Source organism: Melanotaenia boesemani, chromosome 3 (genome assembly GCF_017639745.1).
Source record: "Melanotaenia boesemani isolate fMelBoe1 chromosome 3, fMelBoe1.pri, whole genome shotgun sequence".
NCBI classification, from domain to species: domain Eukaryota; kingdom Metazoa; phylum Chordata; class Actinopteri; order Atheriniformes; family Melanotaeniidae; genus Melanotaenia; species Melanotaenia boesemani.
In genome coordinates, this window is record NC_055684.1 from 31938409 (window position 1) to 31959634 (window position 21226).

Here is a 21226-nt window from a genome sequence, read left to right on the forward strand (position 1 = left end):
AATGAATGAACCAGCCAGAGAACCCACGGTGATTATTGGATCACCACCAGTCAGATCAGCACAAGAGTGCCGTACATGCGCAGTATAACTTGAACCTACAGTTGACACGAGAATACACGACTTTGCCGGATGGTAGCCCAATAACGTGCTTAGCTAGTACTTAAACAAGTGGTGTCAGTTTTTAAAGCAACATCAATACTTAAGATACAAACCTTTGTTTTTACCCTCCCATAAATTAAACACAGGTAAGAGCTTTTTCGTACTTTGGTCAGGGTAACATACCGTTAGCAGAGCTAACCGGAGCGCTAATATATGATGGATATTAGCTTGACGGCACACAGGAACTGTACAGTAGGTGTTATCAGACCACGGTTTATTTGATTTTATCGGAAGGGTTGTTGAAGGAAAAGGCACTGGCTGTTTTGTTTAATTATCTGAAGGCTTTTCGGATAGCTCTTTGATTGTTATTTGTGCGCGCGTGTGTGTGTTCAACCGAAACCTGCAGTAACCTCATCTGCACTGTAACCATGGCTGCTACACAACTCATCAGGACAGGTGATGATGCATCATCTTGTAGTTTTAACTCTATTAGTTATTATTTATTTATAAAAGCAACTTATATTAATAGTTATTGCTGTCGATTTCCATGCAAACTTTTGTGGTGGGGTACAGTTCAGATAGTTAGAATTTATCCTGAGATTTATGTGATTGAGAACAGCAAAGGTGTAATTTCAAAGTCAGACAAACATCCCAAATCGATTAAGTCATTAGGTAAAACCCCATGGAGTTGGCTCATTTGGACCGACTGTTACATGACCATCATAGATAGTTACATTTTCAAAAACAGTATTGTAATCCTATTAATTTAATAATGTTATATAAATAAACCTGAAAGCTTATTTTGGTTGGCTTGTAATAATGATTTCCTTCCATTGTTAGGGCATCCAGACTCCTATAGTAATCTCTGACATAGTTTCACTTATTTGCAAAGTGTTCTGTCTTAAAACCTGTCTTTGAAGTGTACTACGACCTGACAATGTTAAAAATTTGGCCATTCCTCCAGGGTGTAAAACCCTGCCTGTCACAATTCAAGGGGTGGGACATTACATAAAATTTGTCAGTTTGGGAGTTGGCATAGATGTAGTGATAGTTAAAACTGTTTTGTGTAGATTAGGCCTTATTAATGTTTGCTGAGACTTTGGCGAAGTTGGATAAATGGGTGACAAACTGCTGTGGTTTCTCATTAGGCCATTCACATTTTATTTTGGCTCTACTAGCTTGGTAAATCCAATTTTGCAACATTTGGTAAAGTTGAAATGAATCATAGGTGTTGACACAAGCTGATCCTTCCTGATGAATGCTGTAATGATATTATTTCTAAAGTAAATCGTCACATGGATAAAGCATCTTTTGCCAAGGCCAATAACCTATTCTATGTTTTTAAAGGAAGTGAAATGGAGTACTACAAATATTTACAGCCTTTTTTCCATGTCCTGTTCCACCTCTATCAAGTTTCATAAAAGTTGTTGTATTAGTTTTTTTAAAGACTGACAATTTGTTTGTCAGTCAAACAGAAAGACAAACTAATTGCACTTACCACATACTTCTGTCTTAGTGAAGGAAAACTATTTTTCCAACTATTTTGTAGATTTTTTTTTCTTTTTATTTTTACTTGTGGTGAATGTGGAAGTTGGCATTAGTCTTGGCAGTGTTTGGAAGAGTTGCAGTCTCTGACAGTAAACTAGGTCACACTAGGAGAACAACATATCCCAGCATGTCACACAAAATGAAGATAAACACAAGTTGTAGACCAAATAAAGTCATGCTTGAGCTGTCTGGGCAAAGTGCTTCTGTTGAGACCAACAAGAACTATGTTGAAGTGTAGATCAGGTATTATGATTTTGGTGCAAAACAAAGTGGAAAGTTTCTGTATTTACAATAAAACTAAAAATGCATTATAATGCAGACAGATTTGTTCTAACCAGAACAAGGTAGATCTTAATGATTGCTATGATGGTGTTTAAATGCACGAATAAGAAAATTGAAAGTATGCATGGTATGTTATCAGTAGCTTCAACCAGGGTGCAGGACAAAGGCATTCATCTGAACTCTCCTCTGTGGCCTTTATCAGCAGCACTGTTTTATTTGCAAAATGTATCTTTATTTTAAACCTTGCTTCAAATAATAAGCTGAATAATTATTTGTTATTAGAAGGCAAGATTCAAAATGAGAGCTGCAGTAAACTAAAACTACAGTATAATTCTTTCTAGTTTAGGATCACAATTGTTTAATTAATATTAAACTATTTATGAGAAATGATCATTTATTGAATTTATGCCACATTAGGTGGTGCTAGATATAATTTGATGCTTCATTTTAATTCTATTTGTAGTGTGTTTAGTAACCGTGTCTGTAGACGGTGGTCATGTGATGGCACATGATAAATAGTTCAGTCTTAGATGCAGAGAACTGTGGCCCAGTAATCAGTCAGTCCAGTGATACTAAGACAATTTAGCTAAACCGTGTATTTTTTATTATTTACTCTTTTATTTCTCCTTTTGATACTGCTTCATCATTAATCACAGTTATTTATTTATTTTAGCAATTGTGCAGAATAAAAAAAAAACTACCTTCAGTTGTCAACAACTTAAGAAAAACTTAACCCAAAATGCTTCTTTTAATAAGTTAATCAGTTAGAGGAAACACTGACTTTCAATAGTTTTCTTCTGTGGTTAAAATGTGACTATATCTTCTGATCCACTGTGTGAAAACATCCATTTCCCAGGAGAACAAACATAGGTTGAGTTGCAGCACTAACAATGCAGAGCTCATGTTACATAAAGGTGAGGGGATGGACCTGTGAAGGCTCATTTTCTGAGAAAAAAAACATACTTTTTACACCATGGGAAAGAATAACACATTGATTTTGACTGTGTCATCATGAAATAAGTTATGTCTTTGTGGAAAAACGTCTGGCGTAATTTATTTTTGCATCATGTTTCTGGACATATTTGTTTACTACTGAATAATGTGCCCTTGAAATGTGTCTCTTGGATAATAAACATTATTTTGTGCATATTTTTAGTTCTATGAAGTTGCACTCCAGTGGAAACCTTGACACTTGGAAAACCTTTCCTTGTGCTGCATCAGCTTATCTTTTGCTCATGGTCCAACAGTCATATGCTTTAAAAGGACAGACACAGTGTCAGAGAACACAGTGTTATAAAATACAGTTTTTTAGTGTGACAGAGGTTTTTGAGTTTAAGCTATCATAAATAAGAGTGCACGTGCATGCTCCTTTCAATCAGAGGTTGTGGAAGTGAAACCTGGGCACATGTTGGTGACTTGAGGCTTCCTGTGAAAGTTCTCATTACTGTAGTGTACTTTGACTTGCTTTTTATGTTGCTTTGTCATTAGTAAGACTTGTGAATGTTTTTAAGGAAAAAGAAGAACAAATTGTTGCATAGTCATGTTGAAGTTGTTTATATTTTGTAATTAAAAATTTTATCCTTTTTTACACAGAATAACTTTTTTTACAATTCTAAGAGTCTATAACCTTTATCTTCAAATTTTATAATCACTGTTTTACATGAAAATGAAAAAAAAAGACATTCACATCTTTCAATATTTTATTCAGATGATATTACTACTATTGTCTTATTACAGGGGAGGCTGATATTTATCCCTCAAGTTCCCAGGGATCCCTCAGCTTGATCCGATGAAGGCTGAGCAAGGCGGAGACCTCCTGGAAGGTCAGCGCTTAGAACAACAGAGACATCACATTACAGCCAAGGCTACAGTATATGTTCAATGTTTGTGGGCGGCTGTAGCTCAGGAGGAAGAGCAGTCATCTTTCGACCGGAAGGTCAATTCCAGGCTTCCACTGACTACATGCCAAAGTGTCTTGGGCAAGACACTTAACGTTGCCTCCCGATGTGCCTATCAGGGTGTGAATGTGTGTGTGAATGGGTGAAATGTGATAAGTAGTGTAAAGCGCTTTGAGTGGTCAAACTGACAGGAAAAGCACTATATAAGTACAAGTGCATGTACCATTTGTGTTCAGAGCATGCTGTGGTACTTTAAATATAAAGGATCCAAACCACCACTTTACCATTTGAAAAGTCATACAACATATTAACATATCCACTTTATTTATACAGCACATTATAAATACACATGGTTACCAATGTGCTGTACATATAGAATATAATTGTTGTACATTTTGAGACATTAAGATATTCCACACACAGCCGGAAGTTCTGCTCTCCAAAAGACATTGAAAGACTTGAAAGACAAAATACACCGAAAGAGAAGAAGACTAAACTAAGTCTCGAAAGTCACTAAAAGAAAAGTAAAAACTAAAATAGACTAAAGAAATGTAAAAAATAATTAAGACTAAAAGACACTAACATTGATATAAATAAACAAATGCATTCACAAAAAAATAAAAAGACTTATTCTCTTTACATTTTTAGTTTGGTCATCAAGTTTCCTCTAACTTGAGAAACTAAATGCCATAAATGTCTGTCAGTGTGTAAGTGAAGGTGGAGCTTTATGTTTTAATGAAATCCTCCGTCACATGTTTGCTGTGTGTGCTGGCTTTACTCTTCTCTGTGGGTCATTTTAAGAGGCAAAAAAAGCCAGAATGTCATTGTGACATTTAAAGCCTCCCCCACTCCAAAAAAAGAAAAAAAGAGAGAGACATTTAAAAGCAGCGTCATTCTTAAGCAACAGTGGACTTTAGGACCAGCAGTGAGATGGAGATAAAAGGGGGTAATAAGGAACAATCCAGACTCAGTGAGTAATAGACTGCATTTATTTAGATACTTTTAACAAATAATTATAGATTTGTCTGACATTTTAAACAGCAATTATGGGGTGAATGAATAGTTTGTTTAAATGTAATCCTTTATTTGGTGTCATAACACATGCTAGCTAAGTCCCTGTGTTTAAGATGTGACTAATTAGAAGTTACTGCTGACTTTGTTTAGGCATGCATTTTTTAAGTCTTATACCAAATCACTTGTTCAGCAGTTTGGGAACAAACATCAAGTTGTTATTAGCACTGACATTTTCATGCTGTGGATTCAAATTTTATGTTGCAGCTGTGAAGAAATGCTGAGTATATTTTACATAACTTAAAAATTAAACACAATACCAGTCATCAGATTTGGATTTTTAAAGATGTGACTTTAGTGTGGGATAAATGGAAAGTATCAGATAATAAAAGTGCCGTTGAAGAGGTCTTATTTAGCAAACGTCAAAGCGATAATTCAGCGTCCTCACTGCTTTTTAAGCAGTCTAAGTCTCTGAATGGGGCAGCTCCTGTGAGATAAATATTCAGATTAAACTGTGTGGCTAACAGTTTACGGTAGTGATTTGTCACATCCCTAAATCTTAGAATTAAGTTATGTAAAACGTTATGTCAACCATACAGAATTAGTTGAAAATAAGAACTTTGAGAGACCTCTCTAGGTTTTAGAAAAATGATTTTTTTTCTGCATTACTGGACAAACAGCAGGGATGCCTTCTAGAAACTCACAGAAAGACATATTTTGACTCTAACAACTAATTTACTCTCTCTGGTTTTCTTAGAAGAGTCCCAGCAGGAGAATGGCGTCCAGACAAACCATTACAGTTCCATCTCTCCTCCTGCCTCCCCAGTGGCCCAGGATGAAGCCTTTTCCACTTACTTTGAGGAGAAGGTGCCCATTCCAGAGAATGTCAACCAGGTACCACTAGCAGCCAGTGTTTCTTGTAAAACACACACAAAAAAGAAAAAGAAATTAGCACTAGTTGAGATGTGATTGTATGTTTTTGTACCTATTAAAATGAAAACATTTCCTCTGTTTGGCTCTTTTAATCAGGTATTCAGTTTTCGTAAACTCTGGGCCTTCACTGGACCGGGGTTTTTGATGAGCATCGCCTACTTGGATCCAGGGAACATCGAGTCAGACCTGCAGTCTGGAGCTAAAGCTGGTTTTAAGGTGATGAATAAATGCGTGTTGATGAAACAGCATAACACACCTGGCTCGTTTATGTTTTTTAATCATTCAAGGAAAAAAAATCTAATTTTTTGTTTTTATTGTTCTCTACTCTGAGAGACATGATGATTCTTTTTCCCTGTTTAATCTTAACGGCTTATTGTTTGAAGCAAAATTTTCTTTCTTATAATCAAACTTTCTCTGTTTGCTTCATTGTGTTCTGTTACACACTGTAAAATAAATTAATGTATTTATGTTTTTCCCTTCATTAAACACATACTGCTAGATGATGCAAGCATTGTTCTTTGTTTTGTGTTTTTTTTTTTTTTTTTTTTCAGCTCTAATTATTTCTAATTATAATACAAGAAATACCAGTTTTTTGTTTTATTGCCAAAATGTTGCTCTTATACTATATAGCGAATCATACTAATTTTTATTTCTTCCACAGCTCTTGTGGGTGCTCCTCGGAGCCACCATCATAGGGTTGCTGTTGCAGAGATTAGCTGCACGTCTCGGGGTCGTCACGGGGATGCACCTGGCTGAAGTCTGCAATCGCCAGTATCCCACAGTAAGCATCCCCTTGTCTCAATACTCACCCGAAATCCATTTTTCTTCTCCTTCATTAGCCGTTTCTCTAAGGAATTGTTTACCCTTTGCTACATGGCACCTTTTATTTGAAACACTAAAATGTTATTACAGAGAAGTAAGACAAGTCTCATTAAATCTTTTTCTCTCTCAGGTTCCTCGGATCATCCTTTGGTTAATGGTTGAGCTGGCAATCATTGGCTCCGACATGCAGGAGGTCATTGGTTGTGCCATAGCTTTCCACCTTCTCTCTGTGGGCAGGTAATGTTCTGTTCTGGAAAAGGTTATGGCAAACATTTTCCAGATTTATTGAAAAGGTTATTTGTATTCTCTTTTATATTCAGGATCCCACTGTGGGCAGGAGTTCTCATCACCATCACAGACACATTTGTGTTCCTCTTTTTAGACAAATATGGTACGTAAGCAACCCAACAGATTTCCGACCTCTGACTGAGCGACATTTGTGCATCCCATGATTAATTTATTTAGTATATCTCTGTAGGTCTGAGAAAACTTGAAGCTTTCTTTGGCTTTCTGATCACTGTAATGGCTGTCAGTTTTGGTTATGAGGTGAGGTTCCTTTACAGCTCAGATACGTGATTCAAGTGTGTATGTTTCATGGCTGCTTTTTGACTTTGCTTTGTATTCCTTTAGTATGTGTTGGTGAAGCCAGACCAAGGGGAGCTTCTAAAGGGGATGTTTGTACCCTACTGTGCCGGCTGCGGACCTGTTCAGTTGGAGCAGGCTGTGGGAATTGTAGGTGCCGTCATCATGCCCCACAACATCTACCTGCACTCAGCATTGGTCAAGGTTAGACACTTTATGTAATAAGATTCAAGAGGCAACTCGATTTATGCAACTCTGTATGAATGATGAATTAAAACATCCCAAAAACAGCCTGAATAATTAAAAAAAAAATGTTTTAATGAGAAATGGAACATGGAGATGAAAACTGTGTTTATTTCCTCCAGTCTCGGGATGTAGATCGCAAAAATAAGAAGCAAGTAAAAGAAGCCAACAAGTACTACTTTATTGAGTCATCTATCGCCCTCTTCGTCTCCTTCCTCATCAACGTATTCGTAGTCGCAGTCTTTGCTCAAGCCTTTTACAATAAAACCAACATGGAGGTTGTGAGTACATCCCATCTTCTACTGTATATTGTGGACCGCCACAGCTCCATTACTTGTTTTGCAGTTCAATGTAATTATTGATTTTTAATTAAATACATTGACACACAGTAAAAATCTTCTTTTTTTTTTTTTTCTTGCCAATTTTGTTGCTGCAGAATGCTGAGTGCAACGCGACCGGCAGCCCTCACACAGATTTGTTCCCTCTCAACAATGGCACACTGGAGGTGGACATTTACAAAGGAGTACGTTTCATTAGTATCGCTGTAATAATAAACTCTCACTTCACAGATTTTAAGAAAGTCATAGCAGCTCATAGTTTGAAATCTCTCCAACCTGTTATCACCATTTAGTTAATTATAAGTTATCAAGTTGATGTCAGCTCAAAATTTTTGTATTTTAAGACGTTTATCTTGATGTTTTCAATACTTTGCGTGATTAAATCTATTGTCATGCATTCATGCAACATCATAAATGTCAGCTCTAAATTATTAATAAATAGATGAGTGATCAGATCATTTTATCGTTCTGTTCCAGGGAGTGGTCTTGGGTTGTTTTTTTGGTCCTGCAGCTCTCTACATCTGGGCTGTAGGAATTCTCGCAGCTGGTCAGAGCTCCACCATGACAGGCACTTACTCTGGGCAGTTTGTGATGGAGGTAAGAGTCTCTGCTGGTTCCATGCTATACATCATGAATGTGACTGTAAAAAAAACAAATTTGCTTCTAAACTTTTACGCTTCTGTCGTTTTTGTCACCTTCGGTAAGGGTTTCCTGAACCTGAGGTGGTCTCGTTTTGCTCGGGTGCTGCTGACCCGCTCCATTGCCATCACACCTACACTGCTGGTAGCCATTTTTCAGGATGTCCGACATTTGACTGGGATGAATGACTTCCTCAATGTGCTTCAAAGCATGCAGGTCAGGATGTTTAGTCAAGATGGATATTCTTATCAGTAGCACAAATGATTTTAAAAGGTTCACAAACATTTCTCTTCTCATCCAACAGCTTCCATTTGCTTTAATCCCAATTCTAACCTTCACCAGTCTGACCTCCATAATGGACGACTTTGCTAACGGACTGTAAGTGACATACATGTTTTTAAGCTGATATTTTCTCTTGAGAATTTATATGAATTAAGTTCAATTTATGAAATTAAAGCATTGTATTGTTAATAGACTGATAAGTTACCTGTTGTATTGGAAGGTTCTTTTCTCTTGCTTCCTTTATCCACCAAGTCTCAGAAAGTTTCATTTTACTACCAATTAAAAAACATCCAGCGATATTCTTATGTGTTCCCCTGGGTTCATGGAGAGAAAGTAGCTCAGTCCCTAGAATCACAGCTCAGCTTCCACTGCAGGAGATTTCAATATTTGGGGAAAAGATAGGACAAAGTATAAGCAAGAGTTAATATGATTTAGTAAACAAGTCTTGTCCGAATATGAAACCGCGTGAGGCTGAACTCGGATTCTTGATGGTGTTTGAATATGTTTTGACATTAGTTCAGCATTTCAGCAGAGGAAGTGAAAGGTGTTACATTCAGTTTGTTGTCAATAAAAGCACTTTGTCTGGTCATCACATAACTCTTCCCTTTTTTCCCAGGTCTTTTGATTTGATGTTGTGTATTAGAAAACAAAAAAAAAAGTTGTTTTTACAAAAACCAAAGTAAAAATGTAACTAGGAAGTTACTGTAGTGTGACTGTAACAGGAGAAATTCTGATTCAAGAAAACTGTATCCCCAGATAGAGCTGGATGATATGACCTCAAATCCATATCACAATTAATTGAACAAATTACCTTGATTACAATTAATTAGCAATTATTTTAGTATAATTTTTTTTTAGCCCTTATAACTAACTAAAATTTTTTGTTGCAAATATTTTCACAATGGTAGAGCAGATATTGATTTTAAAATAAGTGAAAGGAAGCGCACACAGTTTAACTATATATGGTCAATTAATGAATATTTTTAAATATATTTAGGAGAAATAATTTAAATAATTGACATGAGCAAGATTACATCAATTATTGGTTCTGAATGTCGGTTTCGATTAATTTTCTAGTAATTGCCCAGCCCTATTCCCAGATATGTTCTGCTATTACACCTCACTGAATACAAAAAACATTTTGCAATGGTCTGATAAGGTTTCTGTTTTTCAAGGTTGTGGAAGATCTTAGGAAGCATCGTCATCTTGGTGGTTTGTGCAATCAACATGTACTTTGTGATCGTTTACGTGACGGCGCTGAACAGTGTGCTGCTCTACGTCCTCGCTGGTTTCCTCTCTGTGGGATATCTGTGCTTTGTGTGCTACCTGGTGAGTTTACATAATAGGACTGTTTAGAAAATTATTTATTATATTATTATATATTATAAGTATTTTGCTTGATGAACGAGTCTGTACATAGATGCCTTCTCTGTTAGCATCAGCCAGTTTTGTTATTAGGAGCAGTGCACCATTTACATATCGTTATAACTCCACAAGTAATTTTCAAACAGCCAAAAAGTATTGAGAATATATAGAATTATCATTTAGTAATGAAGATATGACTAATTTACTGTAATTTGAAAGCATCTGTTTTAACTCACTGCAGTAATATGTGGAAAAATCAGAATCCGGTTTATTGTAGGCTTTCATGTACAAGGAATTTGTTTTGGTGCGTGGGTGCCAACAAGAGCAGATATATACAAAAAAAATTAAATAAAACCACTAAATAGGAAATTTACAACAATAATAAAAAAAAAAGCTGTGCAAGGGAGTGCAGTGTAAATGTAAGTAGAATCTAAACTGAGGATGTGCGACATTCAGATTACGACAGTATTTATACAACGTTACTATAACATGTAGTGTCCATGGGCGGGGTTATGGTTGAACCAGTATCATACTCATAGGGGGGTCCCGGGCCATGTTGATGAAGCCGGTTGCAGAGGGGAAGAAACTGTTTTTATGGTGTGAGGTTTTGGTCCTGGTGAACCGCAGCCTCTTGCCAGAGCGGAGCATTTCAAAGAGTTTGTGACGGGGGTGGGAGGGATCAGCCACAATCTTTCCTGCACACCTCAGGGACCTGGCAGTGAATAAGTCCTCGAGGGAAGGCAATCACCTTCTCTGCAGAGCGAATGACACATTAACTTTAAACAAAAAGACACTAGTTGAGGAGCCAGAGGAGGAAGGAGAGATGAACTCTGTTGCATTGTATTCAGTTTCTAGTAAAAGGTATGACAGCTATGATGCTTTGTAACTATAGAAGTTAGAGTACACAAAACCTACGTTTGAACCTCGTTTTAGTAAAATACATTAAAAAATCAACTTGAACATGTTTACCTTTTTCTTTACAAAGATATCACTGACAGAGTCTGATGGCTTGAGATCTTGTTGTGTTCCCTGCAGTTACTTTTGTTCCTGCATTATAGGGACTCTCAAAACCATCGGTTATTGTCTGCCAATAATATGATACTTTATACATTCATACAGTCTTGGCATCATTTTCTGTTGATATTTTTAGGCTACATCCAAATTCTTGAAGTGTTATTCACTTCCTCCAGGGGCAAAATCATCAGCTGAGAGTAAATAAGTTCCCAGTTTGAGATTTTAATAAACCGTGTTTTAAAAACACTTCTCTTAGTTCAGGCCTCTGAATCTGTTTATTCATTTGGCATCTTACAATTTAACGCCAATGATGTTAGAATCAGGTGGATATGTTTGTCTCCAGCAACCAGTTAAGGGAAAGTCAAACTCCCCACTTGACAGGACATGATTAGTATGAAGGAGATATCACGCCAAAGATTATAAGAAAATACATGCTTGAACTATTTAAAAAGAAATAACCATGTAAAAAAAAAAGTATCTATCCATCTTTATTGTCGTCACAGTGTCTAAAGTTGACTCTATTAAATCTTAATTTCTTTTAAGAGGACACACCAAATTTCAAACAAGTATTAATTTAAATGATAGTGCAAGTAACAATAAATTTCAATACATTAAAAAAGGAGTGCTTCAGCTCTTGTCAGTATTTTAATGTGTTGTAAAAGTGCTGTATTACATCTTGACCTCTTGCTCCTTTTCCTGTTGTCTGCAGGCATGGCACTGTCTTATTGCCTTGGGGGTTTCCTGCCTGGACTTTGGCAGCAGGGTAAGCAACCGAGCTGCTGTGTTTATAGAGGAGCAGTCTGAGTACGACTCCTAGAGCTGCACACGACAGTAACCAGCAGCATATCGCTTTCCTCTGGGAGAGCCCTGTACACATCCAGGCTTTTCCAAGATCATGTAGGATCTTGAAAGCACTTTATTTTTTTTTTTTGCTGTTCTATGTTTATTTTATGTGGGGCTGGATATTAAAATTTCTGCTTTTTAGGCTTGTATAAAGTCTGCACCAGCACCTGTAACTAGATGCTCATATTTGATGCTTGAGTCAATTTATCATGAAATCCTTACATGATGTGAAATGAAAAAAATTATAATTTTTTAATTTTTAAAATTAGTAAGTGCAGTCAGTCAGCAGGGAGACATATATTTATAATTAACCACAGCAGCTTTGCACATACAGCTTAATGGCATCAGCAATGTCACAAACAGGACCTTTGCCTGAGTGACATCATTATGAACCATGCACACACAAATCAAGGATGCAAGTCTGAGCTGTCATCTGACATGCAACATCATCTCTTCAGGATAACTTCAGCCATTTTTACAAACTTTGCCCATAGCTGCCAGTATACGCAAGCCCATAATGGCAGGAAGTTCTCTGTGCAGGAGGTCATCTAACAACTGAAAACACACAGTTGTGGTGTCTGAGCAGGAAGTGCAGGTGGCATGACACAATGCAAAACGTATGTTGTCAGAATGACAGTTTGTTTTGTTTGTTTTGTTTTTGTAAGCATGTTAAGGATGAAAAGAAGGTGCTCCAGGCGGAAACTGACTGACTGGCCTTTAGAAAATCATATTAAGCATTAGCTCTTATCAGCCTGAACATGTGTAAATACTGCAGGACATGGGGAAAAATTACTTTGGCATTTGCCTGCAAGCAGCCAAAGATCTGACGAGGTTGCTGCTGTGGAAATGTAAAGGAAATCTGAAAAATTAGATCATCTTTTCATTTGAAGCCTTCAAACCCACACTGCCTGCAATACACACACATTGGTTAAAGTAGATCAGACGGTTGAGAGAAAAGTAAATCCGAAACACACAGAGTTTTATTTAAATTCACACAATTTCCCTAAAAGTGGTGTCTGGACTAAGACATTTTCAGCTGGTTTGGATTGTTTTCTGTCTTATGGGAATTCAGAGATCTTAACTTTTTTACACACTGTAAGTTAAAATAACACCAGCAGTGCTAAGAGCTCAAAGTTAACAGGATATTGATCCAATTTTATAATGAATAAAAAAAGCTAAATAATTAAGGTGATTATTGAAATGGGGGTTTGATTGCATAAGCTTGATTTTTGCCTTGTGTGCAAAACAAATCTTCCTTTAATAATGTGAAAATATTTTCGAATTAATGAATAGTAGCTTATAAAATTTAGGATAAAGGGGTTATGTTTCTGATAACTTGCATTCATTTCAATGTTCCATTAACTTCTTTTTGGTTAGTTTATAATACAGTTAATGTTGAATAATTATTCACCGTGCTCTTGTTACCCTGTTGACATGTCCTTAAGATTTTCAGTTTAGTGGAGCTTTTCACTCTTCATGTTATAGAACATTTCCATTTACTCTACCTCAGTGTGAACTACTGTTTCATTTCACTGTAGCATCACGTCATTCGTCTGATTCTCTGGAATTTTGCATCATATAATTAAAAAATATTTATGGGAGTATAATTTGTAAAGTGATACTTGAATGCTTGAGATATGTTTTAGTTACATATACTAAAAAGCTCAAAATGATATCCAGCCCCAGTTGTGTGCATAACCTCTTGGTTACAATATTTTAGGATTATTTTTCTTCCCAATGTTCAATTCTTTTTTCTTTTTTTTTGTCATGGGTTTATTCCTCTAACATTTCAATGAAGCTAAAGAACCAAGTTAAGATGTTATGTATACTCTTATTTATCATTCTTAATCTCTCCAAAAATTGCAAGTGGAGATTCTGAGGATAAAAATCATTTCTAATGTGGGCTTTTTGTTGTAATATCAGATTTTCTATAAGCTGGCCTGGGTATGAGCAGTGTTAATATGGTTATTATCTGAGCAAACTAATCTCAGAATGTTCCATGAAGTTAATTCCTCAGTTTCACTTTAGAGGCCCACTTTTGTTCAAGTGAACTGAATTAATCTGAAACCAGCAAATCTTTGACTGAAGTTTCTTGGTGAAAGCTTATTTTAGTGCCTCAGTTATCACAATGCTGGAGACATCTGGCACCTGTTGTGTAAGAAACATGTTCATGTATTTTTTATTATATGGAGCATTGTTGGAATACTTTCCGAAGGCCTTGAACACACCAGTGGGATGAATTTAGTTGTTTACAGTGCACAGGAGACGTTTCATTTCCTTTTGGTTGTCACAGTTGTGGTGGATGTTTTCACTGTCGGCTGTTTTTTTTTTTAGTATTGCAAGGTTTCATTTCTCTTGATCACGTTTTGTTTTTTTGAGAGCTTCAGGATATTTAAAAACATAGATCACAGATACGGATGTTGGGAATTTAAATATGCAGAGCAATGGAGAGGAGCTGCTTTTGAATTTGATTATAGTGATATATTTAAAATGTTTGTAAATCCCATGAAAGAGAAGTGAAAAGAATTATATATAAAGTCAAGGTTGTTTATGTCTCATGATAAAAAGTTGGTCTCTGAGGGCTTTACAGTCTGCATCCCACAATGTTCATTTTGTGTAATAAAATCATTCAGAATAAAATACAGTCCAGCAAGATTTAGTCAAATATAAATATGTACAAATATAATTAAGTATTTTGTACTGATTATTTTTTAATGTTAGCATTTAGTTCAAAGCCCTGGCTGGAAGAAGTTTAACTAACCTTTCGATGGCACAAGAAAATATCTTTTTTTTTTTTTTTTTTTTGCTTTGATTTCCATTTTCAATAACGTGTAATATTTTGTTATATTTCTGTTTGATTTTTAGGGTAAATTTAAGTTCACTGATTAGTTAGAATGTCAAAATAAAGGTTACATGACCTGTTTTTTTTACTGGGTAATAAAAACACAATGAAGCAATAATTAAAGGGGAATTCATTTTGGTAAAGCAATGACATTAATGTTTTAATACTGACAGCTGTATAGAGCCAATAATTCCTGTTTCATGTTCTTGTAGCTGTGTTACAGTCAGTTCTCAGTCAGCCTTCATAAATTAATCCTGGCTGAATTCATTAATACTTCAAAAGCAACTGCATATTATAGAAATAACTCCTTTCATTTTGTCTCATTATTATAGTCAATATATCTTGATGGTGACGTGAGGGAGGCACTGATGTTGGCTAGCACCATTAAAAAGATTAGGATCATCTACCTAGTCAAAGGACTGTATATTCGTTTTACTTGCTTTGTTTTTCAGTCAGGCATGACGTCAGTGTGTTATAGAGTTGATTTAGTACCAAGCAGAGAATGGAGAAATGAAGCAATAAAGACAAGGCTGCAAGTTTTGCAATTTCCCTCTGGGATTAATTATTTTTTTATTTTAGTTCAAGTTTAAAGTCAATCTTTAAACATTATAAAGCATTATACGGAGCAATATCCAACATCAAATCCAAGAAGATGAAAATGAGCCGCACATCGTTCAAACAGAAACACAATCATGTTTTCAGGTTCTTTCAGTAGTTATCACAGGAAGTGTTCTCTTCAATGGACAGGTCATTTACTTCTGAAGGTCGTTGTTTTAGAGTTCTCAAGCTTTTATCTTGGAAAATTAACTGAATTTTTCAAGCTACTGTCATAGGAATACCTCACAAGCACATATATGGATGGCAAACTGATGTACGAAGTGTCTCTTTACAGTTGTGATGTCCGTGCTGAAGTAGTCATGTGATTATTTTATCTCTGCTCTTTAAGACTGAATGAAAATCTGTCTGTTCTTTGTTGCTGGATGAAGCGCACAATGTCCAAAATAAAAAACAATAATGGATATATGGACATTTGTTGGAGTCTTCTGTCTGAATGTCTTAGTAATGACTCGTGATGTTTAAATGTGTTTGTAATGTAAATGTTTGAAAAACATATATATAGTGTCCAAATTTTAATTACGTTAAAACAGAATACTAAAAAAACAAATTAGCTAAAATCCTTTTTTAAAAACTGACAATAATGCCCCCTTGGTAAGTGACAGTGACTGATGGAAAAGAGGATCGGAGATCTGATTTAATATGCGATGAGAAGGGGAGTGACCTATCAAGGATCTTACCCAGGGGGCAGAATTGTCAATGAAAGTTGTAAAACTGGGATCTGGCTAATCGCCAAGGATTTACTATCTATAAGTAAGAGTTCTGTTTAATTATTGTTTAATTTTTGAGAAAATTGACAGGGAACCAGTACTTTGTGAAGACAGTCAACAAGGAATGAAGGTGGGATTAGAGGAGAGGTAAAGCTGGATGTCATCCGATAGCAATGGAAGTTCATATATTTCGGGAGGATATGGCCAAGGGGAAGTATGTAAATGATGAATAACGGGCCCAGAACAAAACCCTGGGGCACACCAGTGGTGACTGGGAGTGATTGAGAAGTGAATGATTTTGGCTGAATAAATTGTAAGAAAGAATATTTAAACCAGTTGAGAGGAGTGTGTGATGCCAATGCTGGGAAGTCTGTCCAGAAGAATGGTGTGTGAAACTGACAATTGTTGACAGCAGCTTTCGAATCAACGAGGAGGAGAATGGATAACCGAGCAGACTCAGCTGCAAGGACATCATTTGTGATTTTGTGAGTAATGCTGTTAGAGTGGAGAGTACTGACTTCGAACTAGAATTACTCAAAGATTATTTTATGGACCTGAGAAGCAAGACTTTTTTCAAAAATTTTTGAAAGGAATAAAAGATTGGAAAAGGGTGAAGGTCATGAGGCTCTGCACCAGGTTTCTGTAGTACTGAAGTGACAGCAGCTGTTCTTAAGGGTCATGGAACAACTGCAGTGATGAGGGAAGAGTGAATTATGTGTGTGATGAGAGGGGCCAAAGAAGAAACAGAGGGCTTAATAAGGACAGTTGGAAGGGGGTCTAACTAACATGATGTTTGGGGGGTTTTAATTATTTTTGTAAGAGGTAGAACAAGAGCTGATAGTGACTGGAAATGGGGTTGCAGAGGGAACTGGGGGAAATGAATTTGGATTTGGACAGGTGTTGGTAGTAGGATGATGGTGGATATTTTTTTTTATTTTATGAGAAAGAAATATACAAGGGTCTTACAGAAAGCAATAGAATATGTACAGTATGTCCAGAAGGAGGTTTAAGATTTCTGAAGAGAGAGAATAAGGCTGTAGAGCCTCCAATGTTAAAACTGATTAAACCAGAGTAGTAGGTGGATTGAGCTTGTATAATACTGTATACATGCATTCACGGTGCAAAAATATACACTTGTCTTGCAAAAATACAGCACATCTATGTAAAACACCTGAAAATAAAATACCATTAACTTGCCTCACTGTACAAATTGGTTCTTGCATACTTTATTCTATCAACAGGGTGAATACATAAAATAACCCATAAACATGTCGCTATGGGATAAAATATTGTTAGAAGATAGAATACTTATTTGAGATGTTATGGAGAAACATAATATTCTAATAAGACATCTATACCTATAAAATGTGTGACTTTAAACTATGTATTTAAATTTAAATCCATTCATGTGGTAGCATGGCCTCGTGGTGGCAGAACAAATGCTTTTTTTCAGGACTTTCCAGGTTTAAATGAGGAAAGTTTGGAAAGTCAAGGTGAGAATCTTTGATTAATCTGTGATTAAAATACAATTCAAACTTTTGAGAACAAATCAGTCTGTAATTTTTACAGATGATCAAAACACTGTATTGATTGTGTTGTTTTTCTTTTCTTTTATATAAGCAAATATTTTGCAAAACAGTAAACCACCGACACCTGACCTGTTTTTTTCTGAATCACTGCATCTACAGTATCCTAATAAATTGTGATAAAATAAAACTGGATTAACATTAAAAAAAGAAGAAAGAAAGAAACAACACAGATGTTTTTATTAGTCATATTTTTCTAAATGTTTATAATAATGTATTGTGGTGCTTTTTTTAAATAGGGACATAGTAGTGATTGTTTAAAATTTTCCTTAAAATATCAAACCAATGAATGGTATAAATCATGGAAAAGTCATATTAAAAATATTTAATTTGTACCATTTTTTAATTGATTTGGATTGATTGAGGCTCTTTGTGACCAATAAAGTCATGCAATGCTGATTTATGAGATAAGTTAGCATATTGAGCATTTATCTCACTTCTGATAAAGCCTCTGTATTGCTCTCTTTCAGATACAAGGAGGACTTTCACGCCAGACAGACATTTACTTACTGAACGACATGGACTCTGATGTAGCGGTTGAGAGATGAAAGGACACTTGGAGTGGGTGCTGTGAACTGTGCTTGACAGTAGACAGACGACCTGAAACAAGGGACCACTGAAGCTGGGCCAGTATGTTTTCATCTTCACCTTATGGTGCCTAACATTTTTCAAGTGTCCTTATCGTGCACCCAGAGATAGATTAATTATGTAAATCAGTGACAGATGTTTGCTGTGGTCATTGCTATTAACAAGTTGCAAAGAAAATAATTTAATATGTGAGTCCTAGAAGGAGACGTCTGCACTGCTACTGTGATACATCCACCCCATAACTTCTGTAAGGAAAAGCCAGTGGTAGTTTCCAACCAGACACAACAAAAATGGAAAAAGGTTTTCCATTCAGGAATAAACTAATTATGCCTAAACACAGTTATAATAACTAATAAGCCATAGACACGTTAGTGTACTAATTTAGATTTATGTTTTAGCCATTAAGATGTACATAATGCCACATGGAATGGCTGTTAGTTTTTACTTTCTATGTATTAACCTTCATGTTCTGTTTTTCCCGGTTTAATCTCAGATATTTGTCTTTATCTGACATCCATACAACAAGAAACACAAACATGAGACCTCTTAATCCATAATACATGTCAGTCTCTTCCCAGTGTTTATGTTTTTATGTTTATGTTTTCAGATTCCCATTGGTCTGGTTACTATCGAGATCAAATATTAAATTAGCCATTAATATTAAACTTGTGTAATTGATTGATAATAATATATTGAACATTTATAGAACACCTGAAAATATTCTAGTTATTTATGTGTGATTGATCACACTTGTCCCTATGTTTTATACAACTTAAAAGAGGTGGCAGTGTTATGTCACCCTCTTTTGTTACAGATATGCTAAATATTAAATTTAAAAACAAAAAAAAGACCATTTAATGCTGGAGTAAAATGTTATCATTTTATTTTTTGTGGTTCATATGCTTTAATGATTTGAACAGCATCAGATTAGCTGCTGGGGGATTTCTTCTATCTGGACCACTCTGTTTTAGCCTTTAAGGCCCGCCTCCCGAGAGACGCAGTCTGCTCTGATTGGCCAGAAATTGTGGGGCGTGAGGCAGCTGATCCTTGTTTTTGTAGTGTCCAACTTGCCTTTATGCAGGCTTTATGCAAATATGGACCTTTCGTTAACACTAAAGGGAAGCTGCCAAACCAAAAATCCCTTTCAGTGATAAAGTATTTATGGTCATAATTTGTCGGCTGTTTGTGCAAATATGAGATCATGGTATATTATTGCAATAAAGCCAGGAGTTCAAGTCCTTGCTGCAGTGGTTTTTATTTATACTATAAAAATAATAACAGAAAACATGGCAGCAGACACTAAGCACTCGAGTCTTCATGTGTTTCTTATTATTCAGACCACGATTACATTCCCACTTCATCCTAATAATTTTCCTTCATAAATCTGCAGCAAGCTCCATGATTGACCAGGACTGAATGCACTAATAGGTTTCTAATCCGTTCCCACAACCATCATTATAATGTTCCAGCACATTAAAGTTGAATTATATATAAAATCCTCTTTTCTTTTTATTAGTTTTCTTTATTTAATGTTAATTTGTGTTCGTCTGGGGTTGGTTTTCTTTAAGATGTACTTGTTTGCTTTATTTTTCTGATTTTCTAATGATATCTTTATTTTCATGGAAGTTTTGTTTAGCTTCTGTTTCTAGAAAATTTGATTGCTTTAAGTTTGACAAATCTGTGCAGATATGTGCCATATGGGTAGTATGTCATTTCTGAAATGGTTGTGAGGGAAAAACTTACAGTGAGGTTACTACAGGACATGTTAAGTGTTGCATTAATGATAGCCACACGTTTGGTGTAGCGATAACACAGAATATAAAATTTTGTAAGTAGAATCTGGTGTATGTTTGGTGTACAAAAGAGAAATGAGAAGTTTCTCTTACCATGATACTTTGATGCCTGCTTTCTGGTGCACTTGATTACCTAAATTCATGCTGTATGTCATCATTTCTGTGCAGACAACCACAATGCCTCCTGTGCTCATCAGTGTGCCTCATGTTTTGGATCGCTATAACCATTTTTTTAGGTGGCAAAAAAAGGAACGACAAGTTCCTCAAAGCTGATTTTAGGTAATCTGATGCATCATTCACTAAACATGTCCTGAAATAGTGTTTTCAGTTTGGTTAATAAACAGAAATCCAGACAGCCTGAACTATTACTGGGAGAACTAGAAAAGAGTAACTTTAACATTAATCGGTATCATATTTATAAGTATTATTTTTAATGTTTTAATTATAGAGGATTCGTCCAAAACTTTTTGTTTGTTTGTTTGATGTTCAGACAGAAAACTGCTGCTGTGCCGTGTGAGACAATGTTCAGATCATGTGGAAGGCTGATCTTCTGCCGTTGTATTGTATGTTTGAATATTTGTCTTGACATAAGAATAAATAAATAAACAAGTTTTAAATGCTGTTCCTTAAAAGTGTCCAAAATTTAATTGTATTTACTCATGAAACTGACATCTGACATATAAATAAATAAATAAATACATACATACATACATACATACATAAATACATAAATAAATTAGGTTATTAGATGAAAAAAAGTCTTCTCTTAAAAACTGCTAAAACAACATTAAAAATGAATGTTTTTCCACTTCTTGTGTTCAAATCAGCTTCACTCCGAATCATATACACCAAGTACTAAAATTATTCTAACCCATTAAATGCCAGTTTGATCACATGATGTCACTGTTTTTTATAGGGGAAAGAAAAACATAAAATAGTTTTTTTTTCAATGTAATACATGCCGATGGTGAGGAGGATTTTATTTAAAGATCAAGATAAATGTTTTTACAAATTTTGAGCACATTTAAGAAATAAGTTCCCAAAAAGTAACACATTTTTGTGTTGTTTCCTCCAGTCATGTCATGTATTCGACGGCGTTGGCTATAGTCTGTTTTTCTGTCTGTCTGTTAGCAGCATAACTCAATAAATTATGGACGGATTTTGAATAAATTTTCAGGAAATCATAGAAATGG

The 21226-nt window shown here is 35.6% G+C and overlaps 1 protein-coding gene across 4 annotated transcripts; it reads left to right on the forward strand.

Annotated features, from left to right (window-relative positions):
- The first annotated feature begins 90 nt into the window (after positions 1–90).
- LOC121635533 (natural resistance-associated macrophage protein 2-like) lies at positions 91–20654 on the forward strand. 4 transcript variants are annotated; one of them, XM_041978749.1, is made up of 18 exons: positions 91–245; positions 3667–3752; positions 5596–5732; positions 5868–5987; positions 6433–6552; positions 6724–6830; positions 6914–6984; positions 7072–7139; positions 7224–7379; positions 7541–7699; positions 7855–7941; positions 8234–8353; positions 8462–8611; positions 8700–8773; positions 9853–10006; positions 11193–11253; positions 11766–11819; positions 18123–20654. In XM_041978749.1, the coding sequence occupies exons 2-18, from the start codon at positions 3719–3721 to the stop codon at positions 18179–18181; spliced, it is 1731 nt and encodes a 576-aa protein (XP_041834683.1). In that variant the 5' UTR covers positions 91–245; positions 3667–3718; the 3' UTR covers positions 18182–20654. The 4 variants fall into 4 exon arrangements, with proteins under 4 accessions (XP_041834683.1, XP_041834703.1, XP_041834674.1 ...); XM_041978769.1 differs by lacking the exon at positions 11193–11253; XM_041978740.1 differs by lacking the exons at positions 91–245; positions 3667–3752 and adding an exon at positions 4625–4797.
- The last annotated feature ends 572 nt before the right edge of the window (positions 20655–21226 follow it).

Bases quoted from the DNA above. Each gene is read 5' to 3' on its own strand.
- LOC121635533 (XM_041978740.1), top strand. From the start codon at position 4,758: ATGGAGATAAAAGGGGGTAATAAGGAACAATCCAGACTCA. The intron at 5,733-5,867 runs GTACCACTAGCA...TCTTTTAATCAG, and splicing joins TTCCAGAGAATGTCAACCAG to GTATTCAGTTTTCGTAAACT. The intron at 8,612-8,699 runs GTCAGGATGTTT...CTCATCCAACAG, and splicing joins ATGTGCTTCAAAGCATGCAG to CTTCCATTTGCTTTAATCCC.